Here is an 18,689-nt window from a genome sequence, read left to right on the forward strand (position 1 = left end):
CATCAGAAGTGTTCAATAAATTTGAGGGCTGAGGGGATAGGGTGTGTCTTTTAAGGGTTTGGAATGCAACCAGCCTTCCAAAGATTGAACGGAAGTTTCCACTTTCAATCGTCCCCTTATTAGCATTCGTCACGTCCGGTTCTCGTTGCATTAGCAGTTCGAGTCTTCTAATAATCACTCCATTGCGGCATTGCCTTTTCAGTTGTTAATTTAATGTTACGTTTTACAATCGAGGTGTAGACACGTATAACGCCACTTAGAGGAGATATATTCAGTGAAGAAGTGGAACTTTTCTAACTAATTTTCCTATTTGTAAAATGTCGGTATACAATGTAGGCCTCACTGTAAATGACAGTCTGCTCTAAATGCATATGTTTGCCACACCTAAAATCTTTTAATGGACATAATGTATTCCATTCATGGACAGTTTTTAGTTTGTGCTTGATGTTGAAAAGCTCATGCATCTGCTCAACTGCGTCTACTAGCGGAGTGGAGACAAGAAAGCAAATCAGTCTCAAAATGGATGCGGGGTGACATAAGTTTCTGTTTCTTTTTTGGAAGCACTACTTTACGTTGCGTTAATATTACATTACTCGGTGAATATATATATATATATATATATGCTATTTGTGACATATCTGAGTATAGTGTCAGAAAAATTCACAAAATATCGAAGTGTGTTCTAATCGCGACGTTTTTTCTTTTTCGTACTTCTTCCTGGTTGCAACGTATGTGGAAACTTGCCTTTGGCACAAAGACTTCGCCAAATAATTCATATGGATTGGCTACATTTTTCTCGGAATAGACGAATTAAAAGTATCGGAATGTCAATGGAAGACGGAGGTGGTCTGCGAATGTCAAGAGGAGAAAAAGGCACAAACTGATTTCATACGTTTTTTTCAACCATGGAAATCGAGAATGGTGCCGCAAGAGGTGACGAATAGAGTTTTTGGTCAACCATAATTCGTTATCACTCTTATAACACTTTTATATGATAGCTATTCATAATTTACATTTGCCTATTTCGAGAATTGGTTGTAGTCATACATCATTGGTTTTAGGTCTATTTATGAGTGTTACAGTGTTTACAGTATTTTGTCACGTGTGCATAGGTTACTGGTCTAACTTCAGTGTCGTTAGAATTCGTAAGCACTCCAGATAATGCAGTTGCATAGGTAAAACACTAATTTTGGCATAAATACACTACATGAGCAAAGGTATGTGGACACCCTGCGCGTCGAACATCTCATTCCAAAATCATGGGCATTAATATGGGGTTAGTACCCCCTTAGCTGCTATAACAACCTCCACTCTTCTGGGAAGGCTTTCCACTAGATGCTGCAACATTGCTGTGGGGACTCGCTTCCATTCAGCCACAGCATTAGTGAGGTTGGGCACTGATGTTAGGCGATTAGGCCTCGCTCACACTCTGCATTCCAATTCATCCCAAAGTTTGATGGGTTTGAGGTCAGGGCTCTGTGCAGGCCAGTCAAATTCTTCCACAATGATCTCAACAAACCATTTCTGTATAGACCTCGCTTTGTGCACTGGGGCATGGTGATCTTAGGCTTGTGTGCGGCTGCTAGGCCATGGAAACCCATTTCATGAAGCTCCCGACGAACAGTTAATGTGCTGACGTTGCATCCAGAGGCAGTTTGGAACTCTGTATATGCTACACGCTTCAGCAATTGCCAGACCCATTCTGTGAGCTCGTGTGGTCTACCACTTCGCGGCTGAGCCGTTGTTACTCCTAGATGTTTCCACTTCACAATAACAGCACTTACATTTGACTGGTGCAGCTCTAGCTGGGCAGAAATTTTACGAACTGACTTGTTGGAAAGTGGCATCCAATGAAGGTGCCACGTTGAAAGTCACTGAGCTCTTCAGTAAGGCCATTCTACTGCCAATGTTTGTCTATGGAGATTGCATGGTGGTGTGCTCGATTTTATACACCTGTCAGCAACGGGTTTGGCTGAAATAGCCAAATCCACTCCTTTGAAGGGATGTCCACATACTTTTATATTGTTCTTTTAACAACATGCTCACCAGTATTTACGCCTAACTCAAAATAGAATATATAAAATAGAATGAAAATGGTTGTGACAAATGCAAGACACCTAGAATAGAATTGAAGACGGATTATAATCAATATGGTTGTTACAAATGCATGACACACCTAGAATATAATTGAAAATGGAATAGAATCAGTATGGTTATTACAGATGCATGACACCTAGAATAGAATTGAAAATGGAATATAATCAATATGGTTATTACAGATGCATGACACCTAGAATAGAATTGAAAACAGAATAGAATCAGTATGGTTGTTACAAATGTGCGACACCTAGAATAGAATGTAATAGAAAATACTATCATACATGTGGTAGTTACCAATGCAAGGCACCTAGTATAGAATAGCCTAGAATATAATCGAAACAATTATATAATATATCAACATGGGTAGTTACAAATGCATGGCAACTGTTGGTACAAAACATAACAATTTACAACCCTGCGGTAAAGTCACTATTTAATCTTCATCCTGTTCCAACCACCAGGTGTTTTGTTACCTGTACTACCAGGTTCTGAGCCCTTCGACAACAGTATTCTGCCTCCACTGCAGAACATGTACATGTATGAGGAGTCCAAGCAGTCTTTCAGATACAACTCTGCTTTCTTGATAAAGAATACCACCCTGCAAGAACGGGTCAGTATATTTGAAGACTTGGTAACTTTTTAATCCACCTGCTTACCCCTCAGTGCGCCGCCCCCCTCTGACCAGAGAGTTCAGTTATTACATGATAATATCTTTGTAATACTTGATAATACATGATCGTACTTGTACTTCTACATGATAGTAAATGTGTTATATTTGATAGTACATACTATGTGTAATACTTAGTATTTATTGTGCTGTTCAGTCAGTTGTTAAGTACATGTTTACATAAAATCTCTTGACTTTTGCTAGCAAGATGTTGCTCGCATACGATATAAAGAATGACCTCTTTCTTGTTGTTGGACAGTATGAGGCCTTCCGAACTGAAAGGAGAGGCATGGGATACTCAGAGGAAGAACTGGAGGAGTCCTATGGGTTCTTACTGTTTGACGACAAAAATAAGGTGAAAATAATAAATAAGGAAGAATATCAATGAACACCAGAGTAATATCACTCTAAACACAATTATAACCATATCTACATTAATATTTCTGATAAAAAAGGAAAGAAAGTCACACACTGATTCCCTTTTTGTATGGAGAAACCCATATCTGTAATTTCTTGTCATAGAAAACTACCTCAAAACATCCCAAGCGAAGTTACTGATCACTACTAATCACTATTTTTCTATTTTAAAGGCAAATAAACTGGGAGAAACTGGTGTAATCCCTGGTCACAGTACATGCTCAACGCTTGGAGATCCTTCAAAGGGTAAATGAGCTCCGCTATGTTGTTTTATAACTCCTCCGCCATAGAAAACGAGATATCATCCACTGGGCACACCACATAATTTCAACGTGGAAATTTGGGTAATATTTGGTTGAGACGTTGATCAATGTCATTTAAACCTTTATTCACCCACTGAATTCGCAATATTTTATCACGATGCTTTCAACCATTTTAAAAGTACAACCAAATTCCAATGGAAAAACAATGTCATCTAAATGTGTTATCACTGTGCTTTCAACCATTTAAAAGCAACAACGTTTAAATAGGAATACAATGTCAGACATTTTGTATTTATACAACAACTTAATGTATTATTACTGTGCTTCATCTAGTAGCACAACCAAATGACCTGGATTGCAGTTGAGATTACATTAAAAGTGCAAGTGATCAATGCTTTTTGAGAGTCTGCGCAGATTATTATAGCAGTTCTGAAGATTTTCACAGACCTGCGTCCTTTGCATGCTATGTTGAACATGCACAATTTCTATGATTACATAAGAAGACATTATAGTAAATGTAACCTCAATATGTGGCCATGGATGTGTTACATTAAGGTTGAATAAATACTTGTAAGACAGTCTTAACTTTTGGCTATTTACAGTATTACAAAAGTAATATTGAATTGTGTTTGGTTAACAACACAAACAAATATCAACATTTAAATGATATTTATCTAATGCTTGGATAGTTTCATCTGAGCGACTGGCTAAAGCCTATTCTTTAACTTTTATTTTTGGGTTTATTGGTAGAAGTGAATCCAACATATAATTTGACAACTTGAAAGTTGTTAGGCTATTTACTGTATTGCAAAAGTGATATTGAATTGTGTTTAGTTGTCAACGCAACCAAATATCAACATTTGAAGGAGATTTATATTTTGTGTCACTGACTTAGTCTGGCTTTATTTCCAGTTTGTCTACAAATAAAACATGTCTACGTTGGATTCATATCTCCATCACAACCAAAAATCGAAGTTAAAGAATAGGACTAAATCCTATTTAAAAAGTGCATTTAAAGTTTGATTTGATTTAGGCATATTCTTTAACTTCGAGTTTTGGTTGAGATGGAGACGTGAATTCAACATGTCACTTATTTATTTGTAGACAAACTGGAATTAAAGCCAGACGAAGTCAGTGGCACAAAGAGAACTATCCAAGCAGAAGATACATCTCCTTCAAATTATATTTGGTTGCATTGACAACCAACCACAATTCAATATCCAGTTTGTCTATAAATTAATAATTGATATGTCGGAATCACCTCTTCATCTCCACCAAAAATCAAAGGTAAGGAATAGGACTAAGTCAAATCAAATTTTTATTTAAAATGCCCTTAAAGTTTGATTTGATTTATTCCTATTATTTAACTTACATTTTTGGTTGAGATGGAGACGTGAATCCAACATATTAATTATTAACTTGAAGATGACATTTTAACCAAAGTTTACAACCCTAGGCCTATATACAGTTGAATTTGGAAGTCTACATACACCTTAGCCAAATACATTTAAACTCAGTTTTTCACAATTCCTGACATTTAATCCTAGTAAATTATTATTATTATTTATTTCATCTTTTACTTCTTTCTCACATTCCCAGTGGGTCGGAATTTTACATACGCTCAAATAGTATTTGGTAGCATTGCCTATAAATTGTTTAACTTGGGTCAAATGTTTCGGGTAGCCTTCCACAAGCTTCCCACCATAAGTTGGGTGAATTTTGGCCCATTCCTCTTGACAGAGCTGGTGTAACTAAGTCAGGTTTGTAGGTCTCCTTGCTCACACACACTTTTTCAGTTCTGCCCACACATTTTCTATGGGATTGAGGTCAGGGCTTTGTGATGGCCACTCCAATACTTTGGAAGTATACTTGGGGTCATTGTCCATTTGGAAGACCCATTTGCGACCAAGCTTCAACTTCCTGATTGATATCTTGAGATGTTGCCTCAATATATCCACATAATTTTTACCTCAAGATGCCATCTATTTTGTGAAGTGCAGCAGTCCCTCCTGCAGCAAAGCACCCCCACAACATGATGCTGCCACCCCCGTGCTTCACGTTTGGGATGGTGTTCTTCGGTTTGCAAGCCTTACCCTTTTTCCTCCAAACAGAACAATGGTCATTATGGCCATACAGTTCTATTTTTGTTTCATCAGACCAGAGGACATTTCTCCAAAAAGTACGATCTTTGTCCCCATGTGCAGTTGCAAACGGTAGTCTGGCTTTTTTTATGGCGATTTTGGAGCAGTGGCTTCTTCCTTGCTGAGCAGCCTTTCAGGTTATGTCGATATAGGACTCGTTTTACTGTGGATATAGATACTTTGTACCTGTTTCCTCCAGCATCTTCACAAGGTTCCTTTGCTGTTGTTCTGGGATTGATTTGCACTTTTTGCACAAAAGTATGTTAATCTCTAGAAGACAGAACGTGTCTCCTTCCTGAGCAGTATGATGGCTGCGTGGTTCCATGGTGTTTATACTTGCGTACTATTGTTTGTACAGATGAACGTGGTACCTTCAGGCATTTGGAAATTGCTCCCAAGAATGAACCAGACTTGTGGAGGTATACAATTTTTTTAATGAGGTCTTGGATGATTTCTTTTGATTTTCCCATGATGTCAAGCAAAGAGGCACTGAGTTTGAAGGTAGGCCTTGAAATACATCTACAGGTACACCTCCAATTGACTCAAATGATGTGAATTAGCCGATCAGAAGCTTCTAAAGCCATGACATAATTTTCTGGATTTTTCCAAGCTGTTTAAAGGCACAGTCAACTTAGTGTATGTACACTTCTGACCCACTGGAATTGTGATACAGTGAATTATAAGTGAAATAATCTGTCTGTAAACAATTGTTGGAAAAAGTACTTGTGTCATGCACAAAGTAGATATCCTAACCGAATTGCCAAAACTATAGTTTGTTAACAAGAAATTTGTGGAGTGGTTGAAAAACTAGTTTTAATTACTCCAACCTAAGTGTAATGTAAACTTCCGACTTCAACTGTATGTATTGTCTATTTTTAGTCGAACCCTGGGTTGAATTTAAATGCTCACGAGCGGAAATTCATATTTTTTTAGCTGAAAGATGATGCCCATAGCTTACTAATGTTTGTTGCACAACGCTTTAAGTCAATAAGTCATCGTTTTAGTCAAGGTATGATATATTTGGGCTTAAAGTGGGAAAACCAAAGTTGTAACTTCAGATATTTTCCGTGTCAATGCCATGTGTTTCCCTTATGGGATGACTTGCTAATACTTTTAAGTCTACGTTTCTTTTCGGGTCTGGGTTTTATGTGAATGTTACCACGCATCAGCATGGCATTGTTTATTAATCAGAAACACCTGCAAAGTTCTTCCTCGTGACTGAGCCAAACAACTTTTCGCCATAGCCTACACTTGGCTGCCTGAGCTCCACTTTTTTACCAGCAAATTATCATAATCCTTTAGATAATTTGTCAAGTTTCACTTATTATTTAGCTAGTCTGTATTAAAAAAAAAGACAATTTTATAAATTATTAAATATTGTGTGATATGAATGTATTTTGGAATGGTTTTGACCATGCTGCTTTGATTGGTGTCTATCCTATGTTGAAAAGGTACCCGCAAAAGAAAATTACACAAACTTGTTGGTCTATTTTGTTGTTGTTTTCACATTTGTATTGATGTGTTCAATCCGCTCAGGATGTTGTTACATACACACTATATATACAAAAGTATATGGACAACCCTTCAAATGAGTGGATTCGGCTATTTCAGCCATACCCGTTTCTAACAGGCGTATCAAATCAAGCACACCGCCATGCAATCTCCATAGACAAACATTTGCAGTAGAATGGCCTTTACTGAAGAGCTCAGTGACTTTCAACATGGCACGGTCATAGGATGCCACCTTTCCAACAAGCCCTGCTAGAGCTGCCCCGGTCAACTGTAAGTGCTGTTATTGTGAAGTGGCAATGTCTAGGAGCAACAATGGCTCAGCTGCGAAGTGGTAGGCCACACAAGCTCACAGAACGGGACCGCCGAGTGCTGAAGCCCATAGCACGTTAAAATCTTCTGTCCTCGGTTGCAACACTCACAACCGAGTTCCAAACTGCCTCTGGAAGCAACATCAGCACAAGAACTGTTCATCAGGAGCTTCATGAAATGAATCTTCAGCCTCACACAAGCCTAAGATCACCATGTGCGATGTCAAGCGTCGGCTGCAGTGTTGTAGAGCTTGCTGCCATTGGACTCTCGAGCATTGGAAATGCATTGTCTGGAGTAATGAATCACGCTTCACCATTTGGCAGTCCGACAGACGAATCTGGGTTTGGCGAATGCCAGTAGAACACTACCTGCCCCAATGCATAATGCCAACTGTAAAGTTTGGTGGAGGAGGAATAATGGTCTGGGGATGTTTTTTATTGTTCGGGCTAGGCCCCTTAGTTCCAGTGAAGGGAAATCTTAACGCTACAGCATACAATGACATTCTAGACTCTTCTGTTCTTCCAATTTTATGCCAACAGTTTGGAGAAGGCCCTTTCCTGTTTCATCATTACAATACCCCCGTGCACAAGTGAGGTCCATACAGAAATGGTTTGTCGAGATCAGTGTGAAAGAACTTGACTGGCCTGCACAGCCCTGACGTCAACCGCATCGAACACCTTTGGGATGAATTGGAACGCCGACTGCAAGCCAGGCATAATCGCACAACATCAGTGCCCGACCTCAATGATGCTCTTGTGGCTGAATGGAAGCAAGTCTCCTCAGCAAAGCCTTCCCAGAAGAGTGGGGGCTGTTGTGGCAGCAAAAGGGGGACCAACTCCACATTAATGCCCATGATTTTGGAATCATATGTTCGACCAGCAGGCGTCCACATACTTTTGGGGATGTAGTGTATCATTTGTGGTGTGCATCATGAGCAAGTTCATTGTAGTCTATCATTTCACTTCTTCTAGCTTTGTGAACCATGGCATGAGCAGGGCCTGACTTGACTTTGCTGTACTGCAGATGAATAGCCTGCCAGTAGCATACCAAAAGTTGCACCGTGTCCATTTCAATGTAGAAAAACGAAACTGGTCGAAACCGTTCAATTGTTTGGCAATCGATGATACCGGAGATTAATCTTATTATTTGTATTTCTATGGCGGATTCATGGGATGCAATTTATAGAAGATGACAAAACTTTGGAAATAACAATACATGGCAAATTCAGAGATACTGGCTTCCCCTATCCATCTGTGGCAAAGCTTTCCCTAAATGCTTGTTATGACAAATCCAGAACCAGCCGTAGCCTAGCCAGCTGGCTAATCTTTTAAATAGGGTATAGTAAAAAACAACAACAGCAACAACCAGATAATATTAGCTAGCTAAGAGGTGGAACCTAAACGAGAATTTACGCTCTGGGACAGGAATTACATTGATTACAGGGGAGGCATTGCCCTCTGGCGGGGGCCTTTAAAACAATAGATGTTGATGATTTCGCAAATGCTATATAGGCCTAAATAGTATTGTTGATGATATTTTTTATTTTACTAGGCTAGTCAGTTAACAAATTCTTATTTTCAATGATGGCCTAGGAACAGTTCTGCCCCTGAACTGCCTTGTCAGCTCGGGGATTCAATCTTGCATCCTTTCGGTTACTAATCCAACACTCTAACCACTAGGCTATATGACTTATAAAGTATGGGTACTTTTAATTTGCTCTGTTAAACCTATGTTTTGGAATGACTTTGATAACAGCAGTGAATCTATATACAGTGCCTTGCGAAAGTATTCTGCCCCCTTGAACTTTGCGACCTTTTGCCACATTTCAGGCTTCAAACATAAAGATATAAAACTGTATTGTTTTGTGAAGAATCAACAACAAGTGGGACACAATCATGAAGTGGAACGACATTTATTGGATATTTCAAACTTTTTTAACAAATCAAAAACTGAAAAATTGGGCGTGCAAAATTATTCAGCCCCCTTAAGTTAATACTTTGTAGCACCACCTTTTGCTGTGATTACAGCTGTAAGTCGCTTGGGGTATGTCTCTATCAGTTTTGCACATCGAGAGACTGAAATTTTTTCCCATTCCTCCTTGCAAAACAGCTCGAGCTCAGTGAGGTTGGATGGAGAGCATTTGTGAACAGCAGTTTTCAGTTCTTTCCACAGATTCTCGATTGGATTCAGGTCTGGACTTTGACTTGGCCATTCTAACACCTGGATATGTTTATTTTTGAACCATTCCATTCTAGATTTTGCTTTATGTTTTGGATCATTGTCTTGTTGGAAGACAAATCTCCGTCCCAGTCTCAGGTCTTTTGCAGACTCCATCAGGTTTTCTTCCAGAATGGTCCTGTATTTGGCTCCATCCATCTTCCCATCAATTTTAACCATCTTCCCTGTCCCTGCTGAAGAAAAGCAGGCCCAAACCATGATGCTACCACCACCATGTTTGACAGTGGGGATGGTGTGTTCAGGGTGATGAGCTGTGTTGCTTTTACGCCAAACATAACGTTTTGCATTGTTGCCAAAAAGTTTAATTTTGGTTTCATCTGACCAGAGCACCTTCTTCCACATGTTTGGTGTGTCTCCCAGGTGGCTTGTGGCAAACTTTAAACAACACTTTTTATGGATATCTTTAAGAAATGGCTTTCTTCTTGCCACTCTTCCATAAAGGCCAGATTTGTGCAATATACGACTGATTGTTGTCCTATGGACAGAGTCTCCCACCTCAGCTGTAGATCTCTGCAGTTCATCCAGAGTGATCATGGGCCTCTTGGCTGCATCTCTGATCAGTCTTCTCCTTGTATGAGCTGAAAGTTTAGAGGGACGGCCAGGTCTTGGTAAATTTGCAGTGGTCTGATACTCCTTCCATTTCAATATTATCGCTTGCACAGTGCTCCTTGGGATGTTTAAAGCTTGGGAAATCTTTTTGTATCCAGATCCGGCTTTAAACTTCTTCACAACAGTATCTCGGACCTGCCTGGTGTGTTCCTTGTTCTTCATGATGCTCTCTGCGCTTTTAACGGACCTCTGAGACTATCACAGTGCAGGTGCATTTATACGGAGACTTGATTACACACAGGTGGATTGTATTTATCATCATTAGTCATTTAGGTCAACATTGGATCATTCAGAGATCCTCACTGAACTTCTGGAGAGAGTTTGCTGCACTGAAAGTAAAGGGGCTGAATAATTTTGCACGCCCAATTTTTCAGTTTTTGAATTGTTAAAAAAGTTTGAAATATCCAATAAATGTCGTTCCACTTCATGATTGTGTCCCACTTGTTGTTGATTCTTCACAAAAAAATACAGTTTTATATCTTTATGTTTGAAGCCTGAAATGTGGCAAAAGGTCGCAAAGTTCAAGGGGGCCGAATACTTTCGCAAGGCACTGTAGTTATTAAGAGATCTCAATAACAATTCTCATGATAGCATATTGATAGTAGTCAGTAACAAATATCAAAGCTAAGCAGTGCTGGGCATCATTAAAACCTTGGATGGGAGACTAAATGGATAACTGTAGATTGATTGATTCTTCAGTAGGAGGTGCTGCTCAACCTGTTGTTTTTTTTTACGATAGTGGATATAACGTTGGATATCTGACGTTATTTCAACAGGTGTGTATATGTTTTGTTTTTTAAAACCATGATCACGTAATCCTGTGTTTGAAATGTCACCCACAAAACAACAATTTACTTTGTGATTTTTTTCATCTGATGTATTTTCCATGTAGTTTCCACGATTCAACCAGTTTGTGCCCAATGGTCAGACAAGACGCTAAACCCAAACCCATTTCCTGGCTTTGTGTTGGCAAAGTACCAAGTGGAAATGACTAAATGGTTCGCAGCACGGAAGTTAAATACACTAGGTCAACAACAACCTGTTTTAAGGGGATAAGAGAAAAATGTGTAATTTGACTATTAATGAAAACTGTTCATGCTGTCAGCCACAAGGCCTCAACTAAACAAAGGAACAGTTCTAAGCTTGTATAATGGTCATGCTCTGTTTGGCTAGCTAGGCCTATAGAGAGGCAACTTGCTCACACACTAAATGACATGCAATTGTCTAAGTTGTGACCATAATCTATACTATGCTATCCGTGAGTGTGCAGTATATGGCTAAATACACTTCATAACATAAGTAATGAGATTGAAAGCAGTTTTCTTACCAAGCTGCTGGTGGACTTTTCAGTGCATGTTTGCTCCCTCTGCTTTGGAAAGTGAAACTGTGCTTTACAGACATATGATATGAATGCTTTGATTGGAAAGAGAAAGTGGAAGTAGAGTGGAAAAGAGGGGAGAGACCAGTGAAACTTAACTCTAGTAATGTCTTCTGAGGCAGGGAGTAGCGTTAGTCTATACTTAGGCATACCGAAAAAAATGTTTGAATGATGTAGAAATTAGATATGATTTTAACTCATTGGAAGGATTCTACTTTTACCAGCAGAATGTTAGTAATGTTATGAGAGTTTAGCTTCAAACATACAGTACATATCTAACTTTGTTTGGAGTTTCATAAATGCATTCCTGAATAGAATTCAAGGTGCGGAGGCAGTCCCTAGCAGTTCGAAAAGGGGGAGGGTGATGTAAGATTATCTATGTTAGGACAAAGTCTGCTCGTTGTATATCTACTAGGACCAGATTGAGATAACTGCCGTAGTTACGGAGGAAGGAAACAGTGGTCAGAGTCATTGTGTAGTGTGTTGTTTTGCACTTTCAAAAGTTAACAATTCTAAATGTGTACGACATCGCCATGTAAAAAAAAAAAAAAAAAAAAACTAGAGACAACTGTTTAGAGATCTTAGGCAGCTTTTTACAAAACGAGTTGAAGCCTATTTTTTTCAGTACTAGTACAATAGGTCTTTTGTCAGCCCTTTTCATTCCTGTATGGTTTCGTCACTTCTCACTGCTTGATTGTGCTTAATCTAGTTTTTCCTTTTTCTCCCCTTGTGAACCTCCTCCCTTCACTATAGAGAAATTGACATGGCACAGCCTTCTCTGCTCACACTAAGGAAAATATCTAACCACATATCCATAGCATGTACCTGTGTGCTGCAGGACTGCGTTAGCCTACTGAGAAAAAGCCTGAGAGCATTAGCTTAGGGGGCCAACACAAGTTGATCGTGTGAGTGTGGTGCCAATTCTGCCAAACCACCTCAGTTACATTATGCAGTGTTGACGAGGCAGTTAAAAACAAATTATTATTTACAATGACAGCCTAGGAACAGTGGGTTCACTGCCTTGTTCAGGGGCAGAACAACCAATTTTTACCTTGTCAGCTCAGGGATTTGATCTAGCAAACTTTATGGTTACTAGCTCAATGCTCTATGCTCTAACCATTAGGCTACCTGCCGTCCCAGTTAACCAGTGTGAAGTTTCACAGCCTCTTCCAAAATCCTCACTTCATTGTTTTAGAAAGGGAACACAGGCTGTTGTTGGGCTTGGCAGTTGGCACCAAAGTATAGAAAGTTTCCCCACGCATTGAAAATATCTTTGACATGTCTCCAGGCAACTCGCTGAACGGCTTTGGAACTTACTCACTGGAGGATATTGCTAATTGTTTTGGGTAAGGCTTGACTGGGTGTGCCTTGGTACTGTGATACTAGGGGCGTTTTACAACATGGCTCCCATGTCCTTGACTTTAATGTCAGATCAGGTGTATAAAAAAACATATTTTAGTGTGTGGCTTTGGTTCCCTGGGCAGTCATGATTGGCCATTGGGAAAATGAGCACAAATAACATATTCACACTTAGAAATAAACCAAAACCCATTGACTGTGTGATGCGTTTATTCAATAACATTTTTTATAATATCTATATTTCCACTTCTCAAATTAAATATTTCAATGTAATTAAACCTACATATATTTGTATTCCTTGTATTACAAATATTTAGTTCAGCTAACATCTTTCAAGATCCTCATGCCTTATTCTGCACTGAATATGGTTGTTTTGGTTTTATCAGAGAGGAGGATGCTGGCACACTCACCGCCCCATGTTCTTGCTGTGGGAACAGACTTGTCAATGATGTGAATTTTCTTGTTAACTCAGGTGTGTACGTGTCCAAGTACTCCGACTGCCTGGACCTAAACCGCTGGTACCACGGGAAGTCTGGATACATCGCCATCATCAGACTCACCAAGGTATTTACATAGTTACGAGCCACAGAGGCGTTGCTATGTGTAACTTCACTGTTGAATGTTCCTCTAGGTTTTTTCCTTCTAAGGAGTTTTTTCCTTGCCCCCGTGCTTCTGCTTACTCTTTGGGTTTTAGGTTGAGTTACTGCAAAGCTCTTTGTGACAACTGCAGATGTAAAAAGGGCTTTGTAAATACATTTTATTGATTTGTTTGTTGAAAGGGCTTGTCATTCAATTCTCTCTCTTTTTGTGTTGTTCTACAGGGCAGAGTGAGAGATGTGACAGAGAACTACACAGTAAACTACACCCCTCCCTCTAATGGGTTTGACTGTCATGTATCAGAGCAGCTCAGTGCTGTGTCAGCCAACACCAGCTCCTTCCTGGCCTTTGAGAGAACACAGGTGAGATTCCTCCATCCATCTAACGTTCATCCATCCATCCATGTCACACTGTGTACTTTTCCAGTAGGAAAAAACAGTTGTAATGACGTCATTTCAACCAGCCTGGCCTGCTGGGTTTCGGGTTCTGTTGCCTTCATGTGCCTTCAAATGTGCACTCTGTGTGTCAAAGCAATAAAACAGAAATGAATTTAGTAAGCTACCTCTCTAATGAGAAAAGTTATAATTTATTTGTGTTTTTGCTCCAGGCATTTAGAAAAGTTGATGAAATAGACCTGTAGATACAGTAGTGATAAATACAATACAATAGCAAAGCTGAAGAGATTTGTGTTGGTCTTTGCAGTACTACATGTATGAGCTGCCTGGTGGAGGGGCTGACTCGACAGTCCAGCCTCCTAGCCATGCCTGCCCATTCGCTATAGTGGCTTTTTCCTATTGGGATACCAAGACACCTGCATCAGAGGACCAAGAGAAGAGGTACATTTCCCTCTCTCTCATGGGTTTTTCATTTTTCCAGATTCATAGAAATATTTGATGAAAAGGAACATCTTCTAAAACTTACAAAATTATTGATTTGTTTTTTTCTTCTATTTTGCAGTGAGGAAGAAAAAACAGGTGAATAATGAATCAAACTGTTACAAAGGTCCTTTTGGATAATGTTATGGTACCGTTCAATGGGATATCATTACTACTACAGTACAGTGCATTCCTGCTTTGACTGAATGCATTAAGTTGCTCTGGATAACATTGTCTGCTAAAATGTAAATATTATTACAGTGTTTCACTACTACCCCTGGAGGGGTCAGCTCCAAATCAGCTCCCAGGTCTACCATGTGGGTCTGAAGTCTAGCACTGGACCCCTGATTCCAGCTAAACTGTAAGTTCAATGCAACCCTAGTGTGAAGGTGCACTCTCTCTCCCTATGCTATGACTTATAAATACAGTATCCTATAAATATCTCTCCAATTTACTTGATGTGGGTCGTGTCTAGTAGGGCACACCATAGCAAGACAGTAGGCAACAAAACAAAAAATAAGTTTAACTCCCTGTTTTCATGTGGTAACATAACTTGAGAAAGTAATTTTCTTTGATTTCAGTCCAACAGTAATGGCAGTTGACGGAGCCATTAAAATGTCAGATCTAAGGCAGAAATTACCAAAGGCTATGTTTGAAACCTGCTTCATCGGTGAAGGTACGTTTACATATGTTACATATGTTCACAAATGTAAACGTAGGCTACTCAAAAGGGGTTTCATTCTGATAGCATTTATCTTCAGCAGTGTCACCACAAACAAACTTTCCCAGGACTAGGGTTGCAAAGGGAGGGTATATTACTGAAAACGATCAAAATGTTAAATTCTTTCAAAGGTTTTATCTTATTTATCACAAGACATCAAGTGGCTCTTTTGGATACTTCAGATTATCACAGGTGTTTGTAATCTAGCCCTCTGTGTGGCCTTATCACATGTAAAATATATGAAATAATTAAATAAGATGATAAAAATAAGTAGAATGACAATGCTGTAAATCATTATCCTAAATATACTGAACAAAAATATAAACGCAACATGCAATGATTTCAAAGATGTTACTGAATGTTACTGAGTTCAATATAAGGAAATCAGTCAATTTAAATAAATTCATTAGGCCTAATCTATGGATTTCACATTACTGGGAATACAGATATGCATCTGTTGGTCACAGATATCTTTAAAAAAGGTAAGGGCGTGGTTCAGAACACCAGTCAGTGTCTGGTGTGTGACCACCATTTGCCTCATGCAGCGTGACACATCTCCTTCACATAGAGTTGATCAGGCTGTTGATTGTGGCTTGTGGAATGTTGTCCCCCACCTCTTTTATGGCTGTGCGAAATTGCTGGATATTGGCGGGAACTGAAACACGCAGAAAAAGAAACGTCCTCTCACTGTCAACTGCGTTTATTTTCAGCAAACTTAACATGTTTAAATATTTGTATGAACAAGTCCCACAGACATGTGACTAACATAAATGGAATAATGTGTCCCTGAACAAAGGGGGGGTCAAAATCAAAAGTAACAGTCAGTATCGGGTGTGGCCACCAGCAGCATTAAGTACTGCAGTGCATCTCCTCCTCATGGACTGCACCAGATTTGCCAGTTCTTGCTGTGAGATGTTACCCCATTCTTCCACCAAGACACCTGCAAGTTCCCAGACATTTCTGGGGGGAATGGCACTAGCCCTCACTCTCCGATCCAACAGGTCCCAGACGTGCTTAATGGGATTGAGATCCAGGCTCTTCGCTGACCATGGCAAAACACTGACATTTCTGTCTTGCAGGAAATCACGCACAGAATGAGTAGTATGGCTGGTGGCATTGTCATGCTGGAGGGTCATGTCAGTATGAGCCTGCAGGAAGGGTACCACATGAGGGAGGAGGATGTCTTCCCTGTAACACACAGCGTTGAGATTACCTGCAATGACAACAAGCTCAGTCCGATGATGCTGTGACACACCGCCCCAGACCTCCACCTCCAAATCGATCCCGCTCCAGAGCACAGGCCTCGGTGTAATGCTCATTCTTTCGATGATAAACGCAAATCCGACCATCACCCCTGGTGAGACAAAACCGCAACATGGTTGCCGGTGATGTCTGGTTAGGACCTGCCTTACAACAGGCCTACAAGCCCTCAGTCCAGCCTCTCTCAGACTATTGCGGACTGTCTGAGCACTGATGGAGGGATTCTGCGTTCCTGGTGTAACTCAGGCAGTTGTTGTTGTTGCCATCCTGTACCTGTCCCGCAGATGTGATGTTCAGATGTACCGATGCTGTGCAGGTGTTGTTACATGTGGTCTCCCACTGCGAGGACGATCAGCTGTCCGTCCTGTCTCCATGTAGCATTGGCTTAGGTGTCTCAAGTACGGACATTGCAATTTATTGCGCTGCCACATCTGCAGTCCTCATGCCTCCTTGCAGCATGCCTAAGGCACATTCACACAGATGAGCAGGGACCCTGGGCATCTTTCTTTTGGTGTTTTTCAGAGTCAGTAGAAAGGCCTCTTTAGTGTCCTAAGTTTTCATAACTGTGACCTTAATTGCCTACCGTCTGTAAGCTGTTAGTGTCTTAATGTCCGTTCCACAGGTGTATGTTCATTAATTGTTTATGGTTCATTGAACAAGCATGGGAAACAGTGTTTAAACCCTTTACAATGAAGATCTGTGAAGTTATTTGGATTTTTACGAATGATCTTTTAAAGACAGGGTCCTGAAAAAGGTCAGTTTCTTTTTTTGCTGAGTTTAGATCGAAAGCATTTCAAACATGTTCAATGGGTGATATGTCTGAGTATACAGGCCATGGAAGAACTGGGACATATTCAGCTTCCAGGAATTGTGTACAAATCCTTGCAACTTGGGGCTGTGCATTATCATGCTGAAACGAGGTGATATCGTCACGGTATCTCTGTGCATTCAAATTACCATCAATAAAATGTAATTGTGTTTGTTGTCCGTAGCTTATGCCTGCCCATACCATAACCCCACCGCCACCATGGGGCATTGTTTTCACAACGTTAACATCAGCAAACCGCTCGCCGACATGAAGCCATACACGTGGTGGGGCTGCGGTTGTGAGGCCGGTTGGACGTACTGCCAAATTCTCAAAAACGACATACTAGAGAAATGAACATTCAATTCTCTCGGAACAGCTGTGGTGGACATTCCTGCAGTCAGCATGTCAATTGTACTCTCCCCCTCCTCAACTTGAGACATCTGTGACATTGTGTTGTGTGACAAAACTGCACATTTTAAAGTGGCCTTTTATTGTTCCTAGCACAAGGTGCACCTGTGTAATGATCATGCTGTTTAATCAGCTTCTTGATATGCCACACCTCTCAGGTGGATGGATTATCTTGGCAAATGAGAAATGCTTGCTACAGGGATGTAAACACATTTTTGCACCACATTTGAAATAAATAAGCTTTTTGTGTGCATGGAACATTTCTGGGATCTTTAGTTCAGTTCATGAAACAAACACTACTTGCGTTGATATTTTTGTTCAGTGTATAAACCATCAACTTAGTGAATACCATTGATGTTTAATTTGAAGGTTTCAGCATGAAATATCCTTTCTAATTTTTTTTATACACTTTTATTTATTTAACTATGTCAATATGTATGTTATAAATGTTTTGTCATTAATCTTCAACTTTAAACCAGCAACATATTACCCTGCATCCCACTGCTTGCTTACCTCTGAAGCTAAGCAGGATTGCTCCTGGTTGGTCCCTGGATGGGACCAGATGCTGCTGGAAGTGGTGTCGGAGGGCGAAAAGGAGGCACTCTTTCCTCTGGTCAAAAATAATAATAATATCTCAGTCAGTGCCATTCATGATGATAATTTTTCTGATAGGTTTAGGCTACTACAAGATACTCTAATTTTCCCTATAACCATCATGAGGTGCTACAGCCTATAAATAAAAGTTTACAATGTAGGTGTACACAGGTTCTAGAGAAAAATTTGAGATGACAGACAGTGAGTGGCACATGGACAGACATTGACACATTCAATACCACCTTGCACACTCTTGCCTGCATCTAGCGTATCTAGGGTGTAATCATTAGTCCAACAGTTGCAAACGAGCATTTCTATTGGACAAATTCTGCTATTTTTATACCTGTTTTGTTTGCTTTCGTTTAAGAAACGTTTTTCAGCAGAGTCGGCAGAATGAATACACCCCAGATCACACATAAACACAGTTCACTTT

At 39.9% G+C, this 18,689-nt stretch overlaps 1 protein-coding gene across 3 annotated transcripts in view; it reads left to right on the forward strand.

The window, feature by feature from the left end:
* The first annotated feature begins 296 nt into the window (after positions 1-296).
* LOC112252705 overlaps positions 297-18,689 on the forward strand; it is a 41,927-nt gene continuing 23,534 nt past the window's right edge. The window contains exons 1-10 of one of the 3 annotated variants that reach the window (XM_042323374.1): positions 297-933; positions 2,562-2,710; positions 3,027-3,122; positions 3,358-3,430; positions 13,466-13,557; positions 13,815-13,952; positions 14,293-14,426; positions 14,548-14,564; positions 14,727-14,826; positions 15,047-15,141. In XM_042323374.1, coding sequence (XP_042179308.1) covers positions 906-933; positions 2,562-2,710; positions 3,027-3,122; positions 3,358-3,430; positions 13,466-13,557; positions 13,815-13,952; positions 14,293-14,426; positions 14,548-14,564; positions 14,727-14,826; positions 15,047-15,141 — 922 coding nt within the window. In that variant the 5' untranslated portion in view covers positions 297-905. The remainder of the gene's footprint in view (positions 934-2,561; positions 2,711-3,026; positions 3,123-3,357; positions 3,431-13,465; positions 13,558-13,814; positions 13,953-14,292; positions 14,427-14,547; positions 14,565-14,726; positions 14,827-15,046; positions 15,142-18,689) is intronic. The other 2 variants (XM_042323373.1, XM_042323375.1) reach the window with 2 other exon arrangements.

This window comes from Oncorhynchus tshawytscha, linkage group LG06 (assembly GCF_018296145.1).
Source record: "Oncorhynchus tshawytscha isolate Ot180627B linkage group LG06, Otsh_v2.0, whole genome shotgun sequence".
In the NCBI taxonomy this organism is placed as follows: domain Eukaryota; kingdom Metazoa; phylum Chordata; class Actinopteri; order Salmoniformes; family Salmonidae; genus Oncorhynchus; species Oncorhynchus tshawytscha.